Source organism: Aspergillus luchuensis, chromosome 8, assembly GCF_016861625.1.
Source record: "Aspergillus luchuensis IFO 4308 DNA, chromosome 8, nearly complete sequence".
Lineage (NCBI taxonomy): Eukaryota > Fungi > Ascomycota > Eurotiomycetes > Eurotiales > Aspergillaceae > Aspergillus > Aspergillus luchuensis.
In genome coordinates this window covers 1,830,542-1,846,467 of record NC_054856.1, presented here as the reverse complement: position 1 = coordinate 1,846,467, position 15,926 = coordinate 1,830,542, and the positions used below count along the sequence as shown (strand labels likewise).

Here is a 15,926-nt window from a genome sequence, read left to right as displayed (position 1 = left end):
TAGACTTGAATCCCCAGTACAAGGTGCATGCCATGGATATATCCGCCAGGGTCAATGCAGAGTAGTTGTAAACCCAGTACGCCCCTTCAAACGGTTCTCCAAAGCGTTAGTCCCCCTTTCGAGCTTCTCCATGAATATAGTTTCAATCTTCTAGTCAAAATTCTTTCGGCCAAGTCGCCATTGGACCAACGGCAACATAAGCCACGTCACCATTGTTGACCATGCAGATCCACTGATGTATAAGGGCCCGCTCAGTAGCACCGTGGCCAAGAAGCTGGTCCCGACAGGGTGCTGATTCGGAAATATACAGGGTTATTGCATCTGACCCGAAGATATGAAGGCCGTCAGCTCTTCGCAATGTCGGAATCTTGCCCATGGTATAGTCAGCAAGGAACTTTAGGCCTTCTTATCCCACAGAGTATAAAGCTTTTGATTTCTTCTAGCTCTATCTCATTGAGAGTTGCTGCAGCGATGATATGGGCAAGAAAGAATTAGAGGGAGTTCAAAGGCAGTTTCATAAGTGTACACAGCTTCATAGCCCTAGAATTGGCCATGAAGTTGAACATGTAGAGGAGATCATATGATGCCATATTTGGGTAGGGTTTGACTGTCTAGAACTTGACGATAGGTGTGAGAATAATTACGAGGCGATGTGATGGTAGGTATAACCACTTCCATCGAATTAAGCTTCAGCCAGCCCCAATGCCTGCCTACTACTGTAATATATGTGGGCCCTTCTGTGTATTCCCTGGTTTGTCATTGGTAGAGTCTATATTGCTCAGAATCATCCCCCGATGCGAGACACTTTTCAGCTTGATTCTCGAAGGCTACTGAAGATTGCTTTATCCGTCTCTCTGCAGAAGTGGAGCTGCCTAAATGCCCAAACTCTGCATTACAGCTGACGACAAAATATACTTCGTCTAAGGAGGCCTGGTTCAAATTGCTGGAACTAAGTTTCACAAATACAGCATTGTGCATTCCCGGAAACCAGACGTCTGATCACTCAATCTTTTGCCACCTCAGCACTATTCTTTGCGCAATTCCCTGTTTAGATTTCCCACAAAAGTCAGCTCCATTCGAAAACATACGTGACAAGAGGGCTTACCTCAACATTCACATGAGCTGGCGATGATAGCACGAGCTGATTCTCAAAGAGTTCCACCTTCCGTGACTGATATGAGCCATCTTCTTCAGGCCAGGAACAGAGCTCAAGGTGATGCTTCACCATGACGCTGCCGTCGGGCTGCGTCTCAACCCAATATCGGCCAGCGTATGCCAGAAGGTCATTTACGGTTTCCTTGACTTTCTTGGTGACTGCGGGTTGCAGCTGGACGGACATGCGGCCGTTCGGGTTGTAGTTCAAAATACCACGAGCGCCTTTCCCCATGGGAAAGACTTCGCCGCCATCCTGGAGCTGGGATCGAAGTTCAAGGAGGGACCAAGAACCAAGTAAAGTTTGCTCAATGTCATGTTGCGATCCCATACTGAATGTGAAGGTTCAGTTTTTCGTACGGAGAAGGCGGTGGCAACTCCCTGTATTGACGATGAACAACGTCTGGCAACAACGAGGAAGATGATAATGATTTTAGGAACACAGAGGCTCTTTGTATTGGCTCATGGAATATTCGATAGCGCCTTGTTACCTGAATGGGTCATCTGCATCTGTACGAACCTTAATTCCTGCTGTGCGGCTTTGCAACCAAAAACACGATACCCGTATCCAGTAATGTATCTACCTCGAAATGCGCCAAGCCTACTTTACTGCAGGTCAACAGCATGGACTAGCCTCCTGAGAAGATCAACGATACGGCTGGTCATCCCTTGCTCCCAAGGAATGCTATGCCCCCCTTTATGCTCCAGCACCTCCCTGTCGAATGACTGACACATTTCGACAAGGTTTCGGGATTGTGGATAGTATCCATCATTCCTACCATAGACGTGTACTGTTGGTAGTGGTATCTGAATCGAGCCGTCAGACGGGTATGGTCGGATCATAGACTTTCCTTGGGAGGGAAAATGTTTTCGATCCGAGAGATCAGGAATATTCGCTGCTATTTCCGCCGTGATATCTTCACCTGTGGCTTCATCCCTGAAGGTTCCGTCATCCATCGATCGGAATGGCGCCGATTCCACGTTGAATGGCGCCGTAGCACAGAAAAAGACGGCGCACTTGAATGGTAGATGCGCGTCCTGATTCCTGAGAAGGTAGGAAGCAGCCACAGAGGCTCCTTGTGAAAAGCCAAAGATGCCATCGAAAGGACCATCATCTTCTAAGGCCTGGTCAATGAGCTCAAAGGCGTCGTATATCTGAGACGCAGTAGGAAGGTTGAAGAACGAAAAGTACGGCCCTTCGGCGACTCCATACACGCCTGTGCAAAGATGAGCTTCGTTTGTGCTATACAGGCTTGTGAGCCTACCTGGTCCGGCCTCAGATGGGATATCACCATCTACAAAGACAAACTCGTGCTGTGACCCTAGAGCCGCCTGGATCGCGGATAGTTGGGCGTTGAACACTTCGGCGTTTGAGCCGATACCATGGAGGCAGAGAAAACGCATGTCTTCTTGAAAGATCACTCACTTTAGAGAGTGTGTAATCGGAGAATGGAACTGCTGTTAAGATGGTATGGTGGACCAGTCTAAATCATCAAATAGAATATGCTGCTACGGTCTCCATACAAAGCAACGGGAAGATGCTCCGATAGATTTTCATGACGTGATGTCAGCTAGGGACACCTGAGAGTATATGATGTGGAATGTTGACAACGTTCCAAGACAGATCATTAGTATCTCAACAATGCAATCAGACTTTTGTGGCAAGGTGCATGAGGTGCGGCGCCAAATACAGAGAGACCGTTGACGATCCATGCAAGATGCCGTGCCCCTTATTCAGATAGGTACATCAGTTGGCTGAACCAGAAGCCTGACTGCTGAGCTAGACTTGGATACTGGCCATTCTTTAATACGTCAATCTGCATCGAGCGGAGATGTATGACTAGATCGTAGACTGATTTCTTGCTTATAGTCCAAAGATTGCCACTGACGGTGTGGAGTTTTACCTTTTTGTATTGTTCAGTATGTTACAATGACAAACTGCCCTGGAACAATACCAGACTGGAACGATTCTAGATAATTGTTGAAGGGTCAGGCTGCTCCCCGAGACTAATGTACATGAAAAGAAATAAATATCACTTCAGCACTAAATTTACTTATACTGTATCTACCATCTCTCCGATAACTATAGTAAGTTGGGATTTTCGAGCTTATACCTGAAAAACGCAAACATCTACACCATTCTTCCAGCACAAATCCACCATGCCAGGCAAACAGGACAGTCCAGTTATGCCCATTGCCATCGTTGGCATCGGGGGCCGATTCCCCGGGGACGCATCGAATCCAGATCGGCTTTGGGAACTCCTCCTGAACGCGAAAAGCACGCTCTCGGAGACGCCTAAAGATAGATTCAGCGCAGATGCATTCTACCACCCGCAGCCTGATCGCCCAGGAACTTCAAACTCGTGTGGTGGCCACTTCATGAACCAAAATATCGATGAATTTGATGCGCCATTTTTCTCTATCACCCCTTCCGAGGCGAGAGCCATGGATCCCCAGCAGCGAATGTGCCTGGAAGTTGCATACGAGGCTATGGAAAATGGTTTGTCTTCTTCAGCCATAAGGTCTTTCCACAAATCTGACTCTAAGCAGCGGGTATTACTATGGATCGTATCTCCGGATCTCGCACCTCTTGCTACGTCGGGTGCTTCAACCATGATTACCAGCTCCTCCAGAACTTGGATCTCGATAACCTTCCATTTTATCATGCAACAGGGACCGAGTCATCATGTCTCTCGAATCGCGTCTCATGGTTCTTCAACTTGGCTGGCCCAAGCATGACAGTTGATACAGCATGTTCTTCGTCTCTCATAGCACTCCATCTTGCCTGTCAAAGTATTCGGCTTGGTGAATCAGAAACGGTACGTACTTCGGAATTGAAATCCACGGGAATTATCGCTGACTGAACCAGGCGCTTGTGGGTGGTGTGAACATCATCTCGTTCCCAGAGATTTACATGAAGCTTTCCAACCTACAGATGGTCTCCCCGGATAGCAAGTCGCAGACCTTCGATGAGAAGGCTAATGGCTACGGTCGTGGGGAGGGTACCTGTTTCGTGGTGCTCAAACCACTAGATAAAGCCATCGAAGACAACGATGTCATTCGTGCAGTGATCCGCAATACCGGAAGTAACGAGGATGGGAATACACCCGGCCTGACACTTCCATCAAAGAACATGCAGAAAGCCCTGATCGAGAAGGTGTACGAAGAGGCGGGATTGCAAATGAGAGACACAGGGTATTTTGAAGCACATGTAAGTTGCTACTATTTCTAAGCCTGCTCGAGAACACCGTGTTAATAACCGGCAGGGTACTGGAACAGTCGCAGGGGATTCAATTGAAACCCAAGCCTTGGGAGAGACCATTGGAAAATCGAGACCGCCAGGTCAGCCACTCTGGGTGAGATCGTTAAAGGCAAACATCGGTCATCTCGAAGGCGGCAGCGGTCTTGCATCGCTTATAAAGACTGTCTATGTTCTTGAAAAAGGCATAATTCCGCCTCAAGTCTGGCTGGACAAACTCAATCCCCGTATTCGCGCCGAGGAATGGAACTTAGCCGTGCCTACGGAAGTAACTCCATGGCCAGACCAAGGTCCACGGCGAGCTAGTGTTAACTCGTTCGGATTTGCTGGTGCTAATGCACACGCTATCCTGGAAGATGCTTACTCCTATCTCGAGGCAAATATTGGCAGGGGCCGTCACAATTCCAATGTACCCGCGAAACTTGCCGAAAACCCTGACCTGTGTCGTGACAAGCATGATGCAAATAGCCTCACTTTATCGCGAGATACACATGGCTATGTGCAACCGTTTCCGAAGTTGATTTTGTGGTCGGCCCACGAGCAAGGCGGGCTGAAACGAATTTCGGAGTCATGGAAACAATTTCTCGATGGAAAGTCGGGCATGCTCACGCAAGTCGAGCGGTCGAAACTGCTGTCGGACTTGGCGTATACAGCAGTAAAGCGGCGCACGCAGTTTCCATGGAGGTCGTTCACTGTTTGCTCGGATCCAGGAGAGATTGCGAGCGGCGAAGTTGATATAGCCCCTGCTGTCCGATCATCACAGCGGCCCAGGCTTGCCCTCGTTTTCACTGGTCAGGGTGCGCAGCACCATGCAATGGGTCGCCGATTAATGCACTACGACGTATATGCCAATAGTCTGAGAGCTGCCGACCAATATCTGGAGTCTTTGGGCTGCCCGTGGTCACTTGTGGAAGAGCTCTCTCGTGATGCAGAATCTTCCAGGATAAATCCTCCTGAATTCAGTCAACCTCTTTGCATTGCATTGCAAGTGGCGATGGTTGACCTCCTGAAAAGCTGGGACATATGGCCCCCTGAGGCGGTGATTGGTCATTCTGGTGGAGAAACAGCCGCTGCTTATGCAAAGGGTGCCCTAACCCGAGAGGCAGCCTGGACAGTGGCATATTATCGCGGTCAGGTGTGCTCGATAGCACCAGACATTGACCCAGACCATCCCCTTGATGGTGATATGTTAGCGGCTGCTATTAGTGAGCAGGAGGCTCAGTCTTATATTCAACAGGTGTCCTCTGGAAAGCTTGTCGTTGCCTGTGTCAACAGTCCGAACAGTGTTACCCTGTCTGGTGACGTTCCTGCGATTATCGATGCTGCGAAGCTCATAAAATCCGATGGCCATCTAGCTAAGAAGCTTGGGGTAAATCGAGCTTATCACTCAGCACATATGAAGGTGGTGGAGGACATGTACCGAGACCTTCTGAAAGATGTGCATGGTCTTCCAGAGACACCGGATTCACCGAAGATGTTTTCGTGTGTGACAGGAGCGTCAATTGACAACTGTAACTTGGGTGGAGATTACTGGGTGACAAACCTCATAAACCAGGTTAAATTCTCTCAGGCAATGCAAGCACTTATCAACCATTCGGGCAGTCGGAGATCGAAGCGCCCGAAGGGGTATTCCTATGTCAACCTCATGCTTGAGATCGGCCCTCACGGTGCCCTCCAAGGACCGGTGAAACAAAACTTGAAGGCAATGCAGGTAGATTGTACTAGTGTATCTGCCTTGGATCGGAACAAGGATGCAGCACAAAGTCTCCTGGAGGCGATTGGTGTTCTTTTCCAGCATGGGTACGATTCTAATATTGTTGCCGCAAATACCCCTGATCCAAGCGAAACAACTCAGCTTCTTGTCGACTTACCACCCTATCCGTGGAATCATTCTAATCGATATTGGCACGAATCAGCTGTAGCCAGTGCATACCGGTTCAAGAAATTCCCCAGGAAGGACCTCCTTGGAATCAGGGACAACGAGAGTAACAACGCCCATGCACGCTGGCGTCATTTCCTCCGCCCTTCCGAAAACCCCTGGATTGAAGATCATCAGGTGCAAGGTAAAGTAATTTATCCCGCCGCCGGAATGCTTGTCATGGCATTGGAAGCCGCGAGGGAAACGGCAGACCCTGACAAGGCGATAAAGGCGTACGAGATACGTGATGTGTCTATTAAAAACGCCATTATTATTCCCAAGGGAGAAGAGGGAGCAGAAACGATGGTGCATTTTCACCGAAAGTCCTCGGGATGGCAAGAATTTTCGATATATTCCCGTGTTGGCCACAATCCCTGGTCACAAAACTGCACTGGCGTCCTGCGGGTACAGTATAAGGTCAATCAAAACATGGGATCATTTACGAATGAAGAAGAGGAGACAACCATGTTGTATCGATCAGAATATGAGGAAGTAGAAAAAAGATGCTCTCGGTCCATGTCGTCTGAAGATTTCTATGCAGAACAATCTGAACTAGATCTCTGCTTCGGTGAAACGTTTCAGAACGTCAGCAACCTCCGATTGAACCAGGGAGAAATGGTTTTCGATGTTCAAACACCAGATGTGAGGAGCAAGATGCCGCACAACTTCACTCACGACCACTTGGTGCATCCCTGTACTCTCGATCCGGTTATCCATGCTTCACTTGCCATATTAAATCACGGAGACGGAGAAAAAGGACCAGCGATTCCCACGTCCATCGGTAGACTGGTTATATCCGCGGGTATTTCGGCTCGCCCGGGCACGGTCCTCAGGGCACACTCTTCAGCGACACGACATGGCCTAAGAGATGCAGAATTGAACATTCGGGCATTCTCTGAGAACAGGGAAAAGCCTCTTATAATCCTGGACAGAATCAAAGTCACTCGCCTAGGAGGTGGTGTTAGCTCTGAGGGTCAAGATGGTCTGGAAACAGCCCAGAAGAGAATTGCAAGTGAGATATACTGGGAACAAGATGCTTTGCATCTGAAGAGCCAGGAACTTCGCAAACTGGATTTGTCAAATCCTGCAGCGGATGGTCCAGACAAAATGGGACCTTTGGAATCATTCATCAGACTTCTCGGACACAAATTTTCTGATCTAAAGATTCTAGAGATAGGTGCCGGAGATGGCAATGTAACAGAGAGGCTTCTTGATGCGCTTGAGGGGCACGATGGTGAATCAGTTCCGTTACTGGAGCAGTACACTGCCACCAGATCAAATGATGAAGCAGCATTATTGAAGAAAAGGATGCATTCCCGTGGGTCATATTTTCATGCCACCCCATTGGCCCTGAGCCAAGATTGGCAGGAGCAAGGATTATCGTCCCAAACATACCACTGTATCATCATCAACACTGGGGACGGACGGACGGCAGCCGGGAACGCAATTGAGCAATCCAAAGGCTTGTTAAAAGCCAACGGGGTTCTCATTGTACTTCTCGCAAAGGACTCGAGTGAGTCTCGAGAAACGTGGATACAAAGCCTGGCAGAGAGAGGCCTGACGAACATCGAATACGTGGCTTCGGAAGATCGTAACAGTGCCGCCTCTTCCATTCCGTTCCTTAGCTCAAGGATGGCGACTGATTTGGACAGCGCCCTTCCCAAAGACATTCTGCTTGTCGGCCCTTGTCGCCCTGGTGAGCTGTCGAGGAGTCTGACAGAGCAGCTACAGTCTCATGGTATACGCATACATCATGCCACTCTATGCGGTACGGAGCAGATAGACCTCGGAGGCAAATTCTGCCTATTTCTCCCGGAGTTGGAGCGCCCGATACTGTTTGATTCTAACGCAAAGGATTTCTTGCTCCTCAAACGTTTACTTCTTGAGTCAAAGGGCACACTCTGGGTAACGGCAGGGGCGACTTTTGAATGCAGTAACCCCAAAGCATCATTGGTAACGGGGCTTTTCCGGAGTGTTAGCCATGAGCACCCCGAACTATCACTGACGACACTTGACTTGGATACCGAAGACTCTCATAGCCATATCGGTGCTAGCATCATTATGGGTGTTCTGAAACGCATTGCAAACGGGGATATCGACCACGAATTCACGGCGCGTGGTGGTCAAATTCTGATTCCGCGTATCAGAATGAATAAGAGGCTCAATGACTTTTATTCAGTTCTTCGCGACGGACCTCAGCCAGTGCCTGGGCCATTGAAACAACTGGGAAGATCATTGGGTCTTTCCCTGGGTGCGCCGGGGGTCTTTGAGTCAATTCATTTTCGGGATGATCTGAGCCACCAAGAATCCTTGTCCCCTGACACTGTCGAGATAGAAGTCAAGGCAACTGGGCTTAACTCGCATGATCTTCTGTCAGCTCTTGACCAAGTCGCCTACCCTACATTCGGCCATGAGTGTAGCGGTATCATCCGCAATGTGGGCGAAGCTGTCACCAAATACCGAACAGGAGACCGAGTCATGGCTTGGAGTTCCGGGGCGTTTGCAAATTTCACTCGCGTTCCAGAAGCCATGGTGCAGCCGATGCCATTCGGGATGCCCTTTCCAGTGGCAGCGTCATTGCCAGTCAGCTACTGTGTTGCCTATCACTCCTTAGTTGAATGTGCGAGACTGCGACGTGGCGAGAGCCTTCTCATCCATACGGGGGCTGGCGGGGTAGGGCAAGCCGCCATCATGATCGCACTAAATCTGGGCGCAAAGGTGTATGTCACCGTAGGGTCAGAAGAGAAGAAAATCCACCTCATGGATACATACGGCATTCAGGATGATCACATCTTTTACAGCCGCGATCTCAGCTTCTCTCAAGGAGTATCCAGGTTGACCAAAGGGAGTGGTGTTGATGTTGTACTCAATTCGCTGTCAGGTGAACAGCTTCAACATTCACGATCATGCGTGGCTTCGTTTGGACGATTTGTGGACATACGATTGAATAGTACTGGTGAGTATCTTATCATCGAATCATTGTCTCTTGTACTTGCTAAGACATGACAGTCGAGGATACCGGGCTTGACATGGGTCCTCTTCCCAAAAATGTGGCATCTTTCTCTATCAATGTCCATGAACTATACAACAAATATCTGCCGCGCGCAGCGACCCTGTTCGAGAATGCGATGAGATTTTATTTCGAGAACAATTGTAACCCGCCATCCCCTTTGCATGTCATGACCTTTTCAGAAATTTCTGATGGTCTCCGACTTCTGCACAGCGGCAAGCAGATGGGCAAGATAGTTTTTCCAGGCCAATGATGAGAACCAAGTCTTGGCCATTCCACCCCCAATCAAGGCAACAAAGCTTGATGCAGATGCCACATACATCATAGCTGGAGGGTTTGGCGGGCTTGGCCAACATATTGCGAAGTGGATGGTGCAACGAGGTGCTCGAACTCTGGTATTTTTATCACGCAGCGGTTCAGATCATCATGATGCCCCAAGGGTACTCGAGGAAATCGCTACCGAAGGGGCAAACGGTGTAGCATACAAATGTGACATCTGTGATTTGGAGCAGGTCGAAGCGACAATGAAGCAGATGGCGACGAACGGGTTACCGGCTGTTCGGGGAATTGTGCAGGCCGCGATGGCCCTTGCCGTGAGAATTTCCCGACTCTTGCAGCGGCATTTGACTGACGTCCCTCACAGGATTCAACATTTGAACAAATGACACCCGATCAATGGGAGCTAAGCACCAAAATCAAAGCGCTCGGCTCTTGGAATCTGCACCTCACTGCACCAGCAGAAATAGATTTCTTCGTTATGCTATCCTCGGCTTCTGGTATTGCCGGACTGCATGGCCAGGGGAATTATGCAGCCGGTTCGTCTTGTTTCCTTTGGCTTCATGTCTTCGGGTACTAATCAGATATCACAGGAAACACCTTCATTGATGCGCTTGCACATCATCGCCATGCACGGGGTCTACCTGCAGTGTCGATTGATGTCGGGCCAGTAACTGACATAGGATACATGGCCCAGAGAAGCGATATCACAGAACTTATCAGATCCCTCGGTTTTGTCGGTCTCAATGGTGACGAGCTTCTCGGTATTCTGCAAACAACAATGGGCAGTGACGAAAACACCCGCAAGTCCAGCAACCCGCAGATCATTCTGGGGTTGCCTACTGGTGGACATTTGGCCGCCGAGGGTCTTGATGTGCCATACACTCTTTCCAACGCCCGGCTGGCCCGTCTAAGCCGAATCGGAGCGATAAGCCAAGACGACGGTGAATCCGGTCCGGCATTATCGGAACAGATTAAGAAGGCGCCAAGCCGAGCGTCTGCCACTGAGGCAGTGACGGACGCGCTCAGGGCTCGGCTAGCGAATCAGATGATGGTCGAAGTTGAGGACGTTGACGCATCGAAGCCTGTCAGTGGATACGGAGTGGACAGCTTAACTGCTGTTGATATTCGCGTATGGTGTTTGAAGGAGGCCCAAGCCGATGTCTCCATTCTGGACATTGTGAACTATTCTTCGATTATGGATTTGGCGCAGACCATTGTGGAGAACTCGCGGTTGGCTTCAAATGACAAGTGGGAGGATTAGTTTGAGTTGGCTTTGGCTGTCTTGATCATTGCAATGAGTACTTTCTATGGATTATAAACTTGGCCACATTCCTAGATCTCTCAGCTGAAATTATTCGTCTGGGTAATCGCCAGTTAGTACCTGAGAGCTGGGCGCATAGGCTCTAAAATGTTGCAATACTTAGCGACGGACGCATTCAAATATATATATATGTGATATTATTGCCATAATAGCTTCGTTTTCAGTCGATCGTTGCTTAGCTCGGATGGAGGCCATCTACGAACGAAAACAAGCCTTTAGCCGCCTAAGGAATCTAAAACATAGATCCTTATATTATCTGGGCTCACAGATTTTGTAACGACGATCATGAGAAATTTACGTCCTCTCTAGGTATTGATGCCTAATTCAAATGAAATACTTATGACATGAAATAGAAACCATATAAATGGTTAATTTCCATATTATGAGATTTCAGAGAAGAGTAAAGGAGGGCGCATTTAGGGGATATCGTGTTCAATAACTATTTTTGCTTCACATTCATATAAAGAACGCTGGATATAAACACCTCCGGCTCTGATATTATTGACCCATAATGATGAGCAGTTTCATAATGCCTACTTCGTAATTCACTCGTGCTAAACAAGCTCCGAAAGCATATCTGGATTGAGGTCTATACTGAAGAACAGGTCAATAAGAAACAACGAGGGAGAATCACAATTCACAGCGGTATCTTGAAACCCCCTGGCATCATATTCCGGAAGACGCCCGTTGGATCTACCTCACGGCTGATGCGTTGCAATTGCTCAACGCTCTCAGGGCCATAACTAGCAATCGGGTTCTGCCATTGCGCCGCATAATTCAGATAGACAAAAGAATTATATGCATCCAATGCATACGCATCCGATTCAAAGCCTGAAAACAGCGCCTTGGCGGCTTCCTCAACCCGGGCATCATCAGCCGCGTCATCCCAGGTGGCGCTCAGTAAGGTCACCACTAGTGGCCGCTCAGGCTGTTCGGAGGATGATAATCCCATAGCATTATGATCGGGAGGTTCCCGCGCATAAATTGCCGGAGGTAGTGGCTCAAGAGAGATCGACCACACAATGCCTGGCACGTCCTGTACGGCTACCAGACTGGAGTTCCACCGGAGGTAGGTCGCATTCAACATAGAAAGGGTCACGCCATGCGTTGCTACTACACTTAGCTGTCTATGTAATTGTCGTCAGCACTGAAAGATCAGATGAAGAAAGATATTCTTACCGTTTCCCGCTCTGTGAAAACGACCCTTGCTCAATAGCCACCTCATGCATGGGTGCCACACGCACGGTGCTGAACAACTGTGGGATGTCGAAAAGCGCTCTGTACACAGTTGGGGGCGGTGTTACTCCATCATCCTCTAGTTCCTCGAGCTCTCCCGTATACACAACACTATTCACTATGGCAGCCCCCTGGCCTCCGGCGAACCCAAAACTGGTGATCAACGAAGCATACTCATCATAGCTGCTCGCGCCGGCCTTGGGATCAGCCAGCTCGGCGAAGGCACGTAATTGGGCGTCAATAGTCTCAGTGCTGTGGTAGATGAACCCGCCGTAAATAAGACCCTGTGGGAAAGTCCGCAAATTGAAGCCTGTGACAACCCCAAAGTTAGCGCCGCCCCCGCGTAGCGCTGCCATCCAATCCGGATGTTGGTCCTCATCCAAATATACAATTGTGCCGTTAGCCAAGACCACCTCTGCGCCGACCAAGCTGTCACACGTCCACCCGTAGCGCGGTGAGAAGTAGGAGATGCCGCCCCCGAGGGTCAGCCCGCCAACCCCGACCTGTGCAGCGCGGCCTCCTGCAACCGAGAGACCCAACGGATCGAGCAGGGCATAGACCTCGCCCCATGTAGCGCCTGCTCCGACAAGGACTGTGTGTTGTGGCTCCTTGTCTTGCGCATCTTCATCCTCATCTTTCTGTGATGGAGCATCCTGTATCCGGATAGAGTTGAGAGCGCGCAGATCAATGGTGACGCCATTATCGATGTTGGATGCGCCTCCGAAGGAATTGTGGCCGCCAGAGCGAATCGCAAACTGGCAGCCCGCTTTCTGGGTATCAGGTACACCAGAAGATATTGCTAATATGGTGGTGATGGCAATTGATACGTCATCGGCTGAGTCTGGAAACACCACGCACGAAGGCTGAAGCTCGCTATTCTGCTGGGCAAAGTACGATCCCTGGGACGCTTCATAAGCAGCAATGTCGGCAAAGGAAACTTTGTCCTGTCCTAAAATTGTAGCCAGGGCGAGGCACTGTGCACACAGCGGGATTAGTATTCGTTACTCTGCAGAGGGCTATAATCACACTTACGCAGGCACCCGGGAAATCACAAGCTGTAGTAGCATTGCTGCCAACGAGCGGGACCTGCTCCATAATTGGGGACAAACTCAAGCAGGAAGACTCTGTGGATTGATCGGTGGCCTAGGATAAGAGATGGAAGGGAATACACTATGGAAGGAGCGCCGCAGGGCTTAAATAGGCGGGGTGAGTGTCGTACGCGGTGGTCATGAGGCTAGAGACTTAGCGGCATTCACCCCTGCCACTTGTAGACAAGGATTATTTTTTCCCAAATGTGACTGGAGATCTCCGCTCTTCCAGCCTTGCCATGGCAATATTTCTCTTTCACCGGGACCAGGTTCTTTCGGGGCCGCATTGTAAGTGCGGTGGTATTTAATACCACCAGCCTTTCCTCGTTGTTTCTACCTAGAAGAGACAGTGTTGATACGTACTGTGGATAGAACAACGGGGACGGCTTTAGGCTATTAGAGACAGTATGACGTAGCATCTCGACAGCCTCTTTGTGTTTACGATGAGTGAATCATCAAATATCTACTGTCCCTGTCAAGACAGCGGTAGTTGTTCACATTTTCATTTCCCCGAAATCACCATGTCGCCAGAATCGGTAAGTGACTTAAGAGACACACAATTTGTGTGGCTTATTAGAACACACACTGCTTAAGAGCCCCAAGTAACACCATAGATACTTAAAGACACGAGAAGGAGGTGGGATTTTCTAATGAAGTTGCCAGTTATCAGTAAAGCCCCATAGTAGACAAAGAGTCTCCAGCATTGTGGTGAGAATCGCTCGGGTTATTGATGATCTTGATGTGTTGACAATGATGCTCCTTTAATCTCACACCCATGCAACAGCTTCCATGCCCAGTTTTGAAGAAGGATTTATGGTTCACGTAGCCCAAGTTGGACGGAGCAGACGAGAAGTTCTTCATTTGCAACTAGCCAACATCACCATATGGTGATACACCCCACCTCGGGACTCCGATCGGAATAAGATCAAGCAGACGCAACAATTTGCCGCCTCAGCAAGCTGAAATCAGTGGTCACTTCAGACCGACCATCATACAATAACGGAGCGAGCGAGTCATTGTCAAGTCCGGTCTCACTGTGAACTGGGAAATGAGTGTCACTCTCATCTCCCGTTTCTGTTTATGGCAGTGGGTCTGCCCCGCCGGTAGTGCCTTCTTTGATTGGTTGAGAAAAGCTTGTCTTTTGTTGGTGCCTGATCTCCCGCCTGGTGTAAGCCTTGCTGCCTGGATGCTGCTTTCCTTCTATCAGCTGCGATATCCCTTAGAATCAATCAATAATCCGGGAACTGGTATGCATGACATTTGAGACCAATGGAGAGATTTTGTCCATAGCGTAAATTACCTACTTGAATTATAATCATAGTCCTGGTACGAACATCGGGTGCATTTCAAGCATGATCATGGCTGGATTGTACTGTTGTTTTCTTCCATGAACCACGAATCTCATATCAGAACTGTACTCCCTACTGAAGGCTACTTCTACAATATAAGGGATACTTTCCCAACAGCCTCTGACACTACTCATTTACATCTCGTTGTCGCCCTGTCCAAGGCGGTAGTAAACTGCCCGTCGTATGGCAAGGCGGACAGAACCCAGCCGCACCGCCCAACACGGCAAGAGGGGCGTCAGCAAACTGAGAAACAGCAATAATGGCCCCATGGAAGGATTGAAGCTGCTGCTTCGAATTGCATTTTGAAACGGACGAAACATGAAGCCCCCAAGCATAAGCAGTTTTGACAGCGGCCATATGCCAAGCAGATGTATACCAATCTTCCCCAGTCAGTACCTAGGTGAACTCCCGGCCCCAAACGGCAAACCTATCCACGAATTAATCTCCCTTCGCCGCAAGCGGCCCCCACCAGGCCATCTATCTCAGGGAAATGAAACCCTCGTATTTATTAGCCCCCCACCAGGAATCTCCCGAACCAGGCACTCGCCTTTTCTCAGTAACCCGTGCCCTGCGCGGTGGAAACTCTTGCCCGCTGATCACCGGATACAGTGGTTCTTAGCTACCGCTGCGATGGAGACAGCATTTGTCATGGGCCAATCAGAGCAAAGTCATGTCAGACTGTCTTAGACTTTGGTTAGATCTACAGGGTCTGGGCTTTGCCTTGTGATGTGTGAATTGTACAAATTGCTTAGGGGGAAACAAGAGACTCGTCATTGTGCTTGAAGAATTTCCGTCAAGATTCACACTCAGTTTGTAAGTCCTCAATAAAGGCACCGATAAACTACTGCAAGGAAGATTTCAGTAGTAACTGTGTAGGTTCTGTCACCCATCAGGCAACCCAACCCAATTCAAACTTAGCTAAAAATAGACTCCACCCAATCCGGCCACGACTCTCAGTCTCAAGAGTTAAGACAAGACACCGCACCAGACTAACTTATCTGACCTGACGCCCCCATTTCTCAATACAGACTGGCTGCTTAGATTGGCAGATCAGCAGCTTATCACTCTACCCTCAATGTTGGTTGGATGTCCGGTTGATACTACAACAGGGTACAGCCGCAACGTGACTGCTGCTGTGTTACATGCGGATGTCACCGGCTGCCTGTCCTACCACTTATAACTACTTTGACATACATTAAAAGGATAGAATATAGGGAAATGGAATTCTTTGTTTCTTTCATGTTCACATTCCAATATCTAGCAAATACATCACAACTAGTGAATACCAAGACTTCCATCCGGGCATGGTATTCA

The 15,926-nt window shown here is 49.0% G+C and overlaps 5 protein-coding genes across 5 annotated transcripts; 2 read left to right on the top strand and 3 right to left on the bottom strand.

Moving 5' to 3' along the window:
- Window positions 1–999: 999 nt before the first annotated feature.
- AKAW2_80661S (uncharacterized protein) lies at window positions 1,000–1,483 on the bottom strand (the record flags this gene model as incomplete). The annotated part of the gene is made up of 2 exons (XM_041681706.1): window positions 1,000–1,044; window positions 1,106–1,483. 2 exons carry the CDS (start codon window positions 1,481–1,483, stop codon window positions 1,000–1,002), a joined length of 423 nt encoding a protein of 140 aa, XP_041548622.1.
- A 275-nt stretch (window positions 1,484–1,758) lies between these two features.
- On the bottom strand, window positions 1,759–2,556 carry AKAW2_80660S (uncharacterized protein; the record flags this gene model as incomplete). Its single annotated transcript, XM_041681705.1, has 2 exons — window positions 1,759–2,369; window positions 2,418–2,556. 2 exons carry the CDS (start codon window positions 2,554–2,556, stop codon window positions 1,759–1,761), a joined length of 750 nt encoding a protein of 249 aa, XP_041548621.1.
- Window positions 2,557–3,312: 756 nt separating this feature from the next.
- Window positions 3,313–9,592, top strand: AKAW2_80659A (type I iterative PKS; the record flags this gene model as incomplete). Its single annotated transcript, XM_041681704.1, has 5 exons — window positions 3,313–3,652; window positions 3,703–3,971; window positions 4,022–4,363; window positions 4,419–9,285; window positions 9,339–9,592. The coding sequence occupies 5 exons, from the start codon at window positions 3,313–3,315 to the stop codon at window positions 9,590–9,592; spliced, it is 6,072 nt and encodes a 2,023-aa protein (XP_041548620.1).
- Window positions 9,593–9,707: 115 nt separating this feature from the next.
- Window positions 9,708–10,879, top strand: AKAW2_80658A (beta-ketoacyl reductase; the record flags this gene model as incomplete). Its single annotated transcript, XM_041681703.1, has 3 exons — window positions 9,708–9,932; window positions 9,983–10,154; window positions 10,209–10,879. 3 exons carry the CDS (start codon window positions 9,708–9,710, stop codon window positions 10,877–10,879), a joined length of 1,068 nt encoding a protein of 355 aa, XP_041548619.1.
- A 697-nt stretch (window positions 10,880–11,576) lies between these two features.
- AKAW2_80657S (FAD-binding oxidoreductase) lies at window positions 11,577–13,270 on the bottom strand (the record flags this gene model as incomplete). Its single annotated transcript, XM_041681702.1, has 3 exons — window positions 11,577–12,066; window positions 12,119–13,149; window positions 13,208–13,270. The coding sequence occupies 3 exons, from the start codon at window positions 13,268–13,270 to the stop codon at window positions 11,577–11,579; spliced, it is 1,584 nt and encodes a 527-aa protein (XP_041548618.1).
- Between the last annotated feature and the right edge of the window lie 2,656 nt (window positions 13,271–15,926).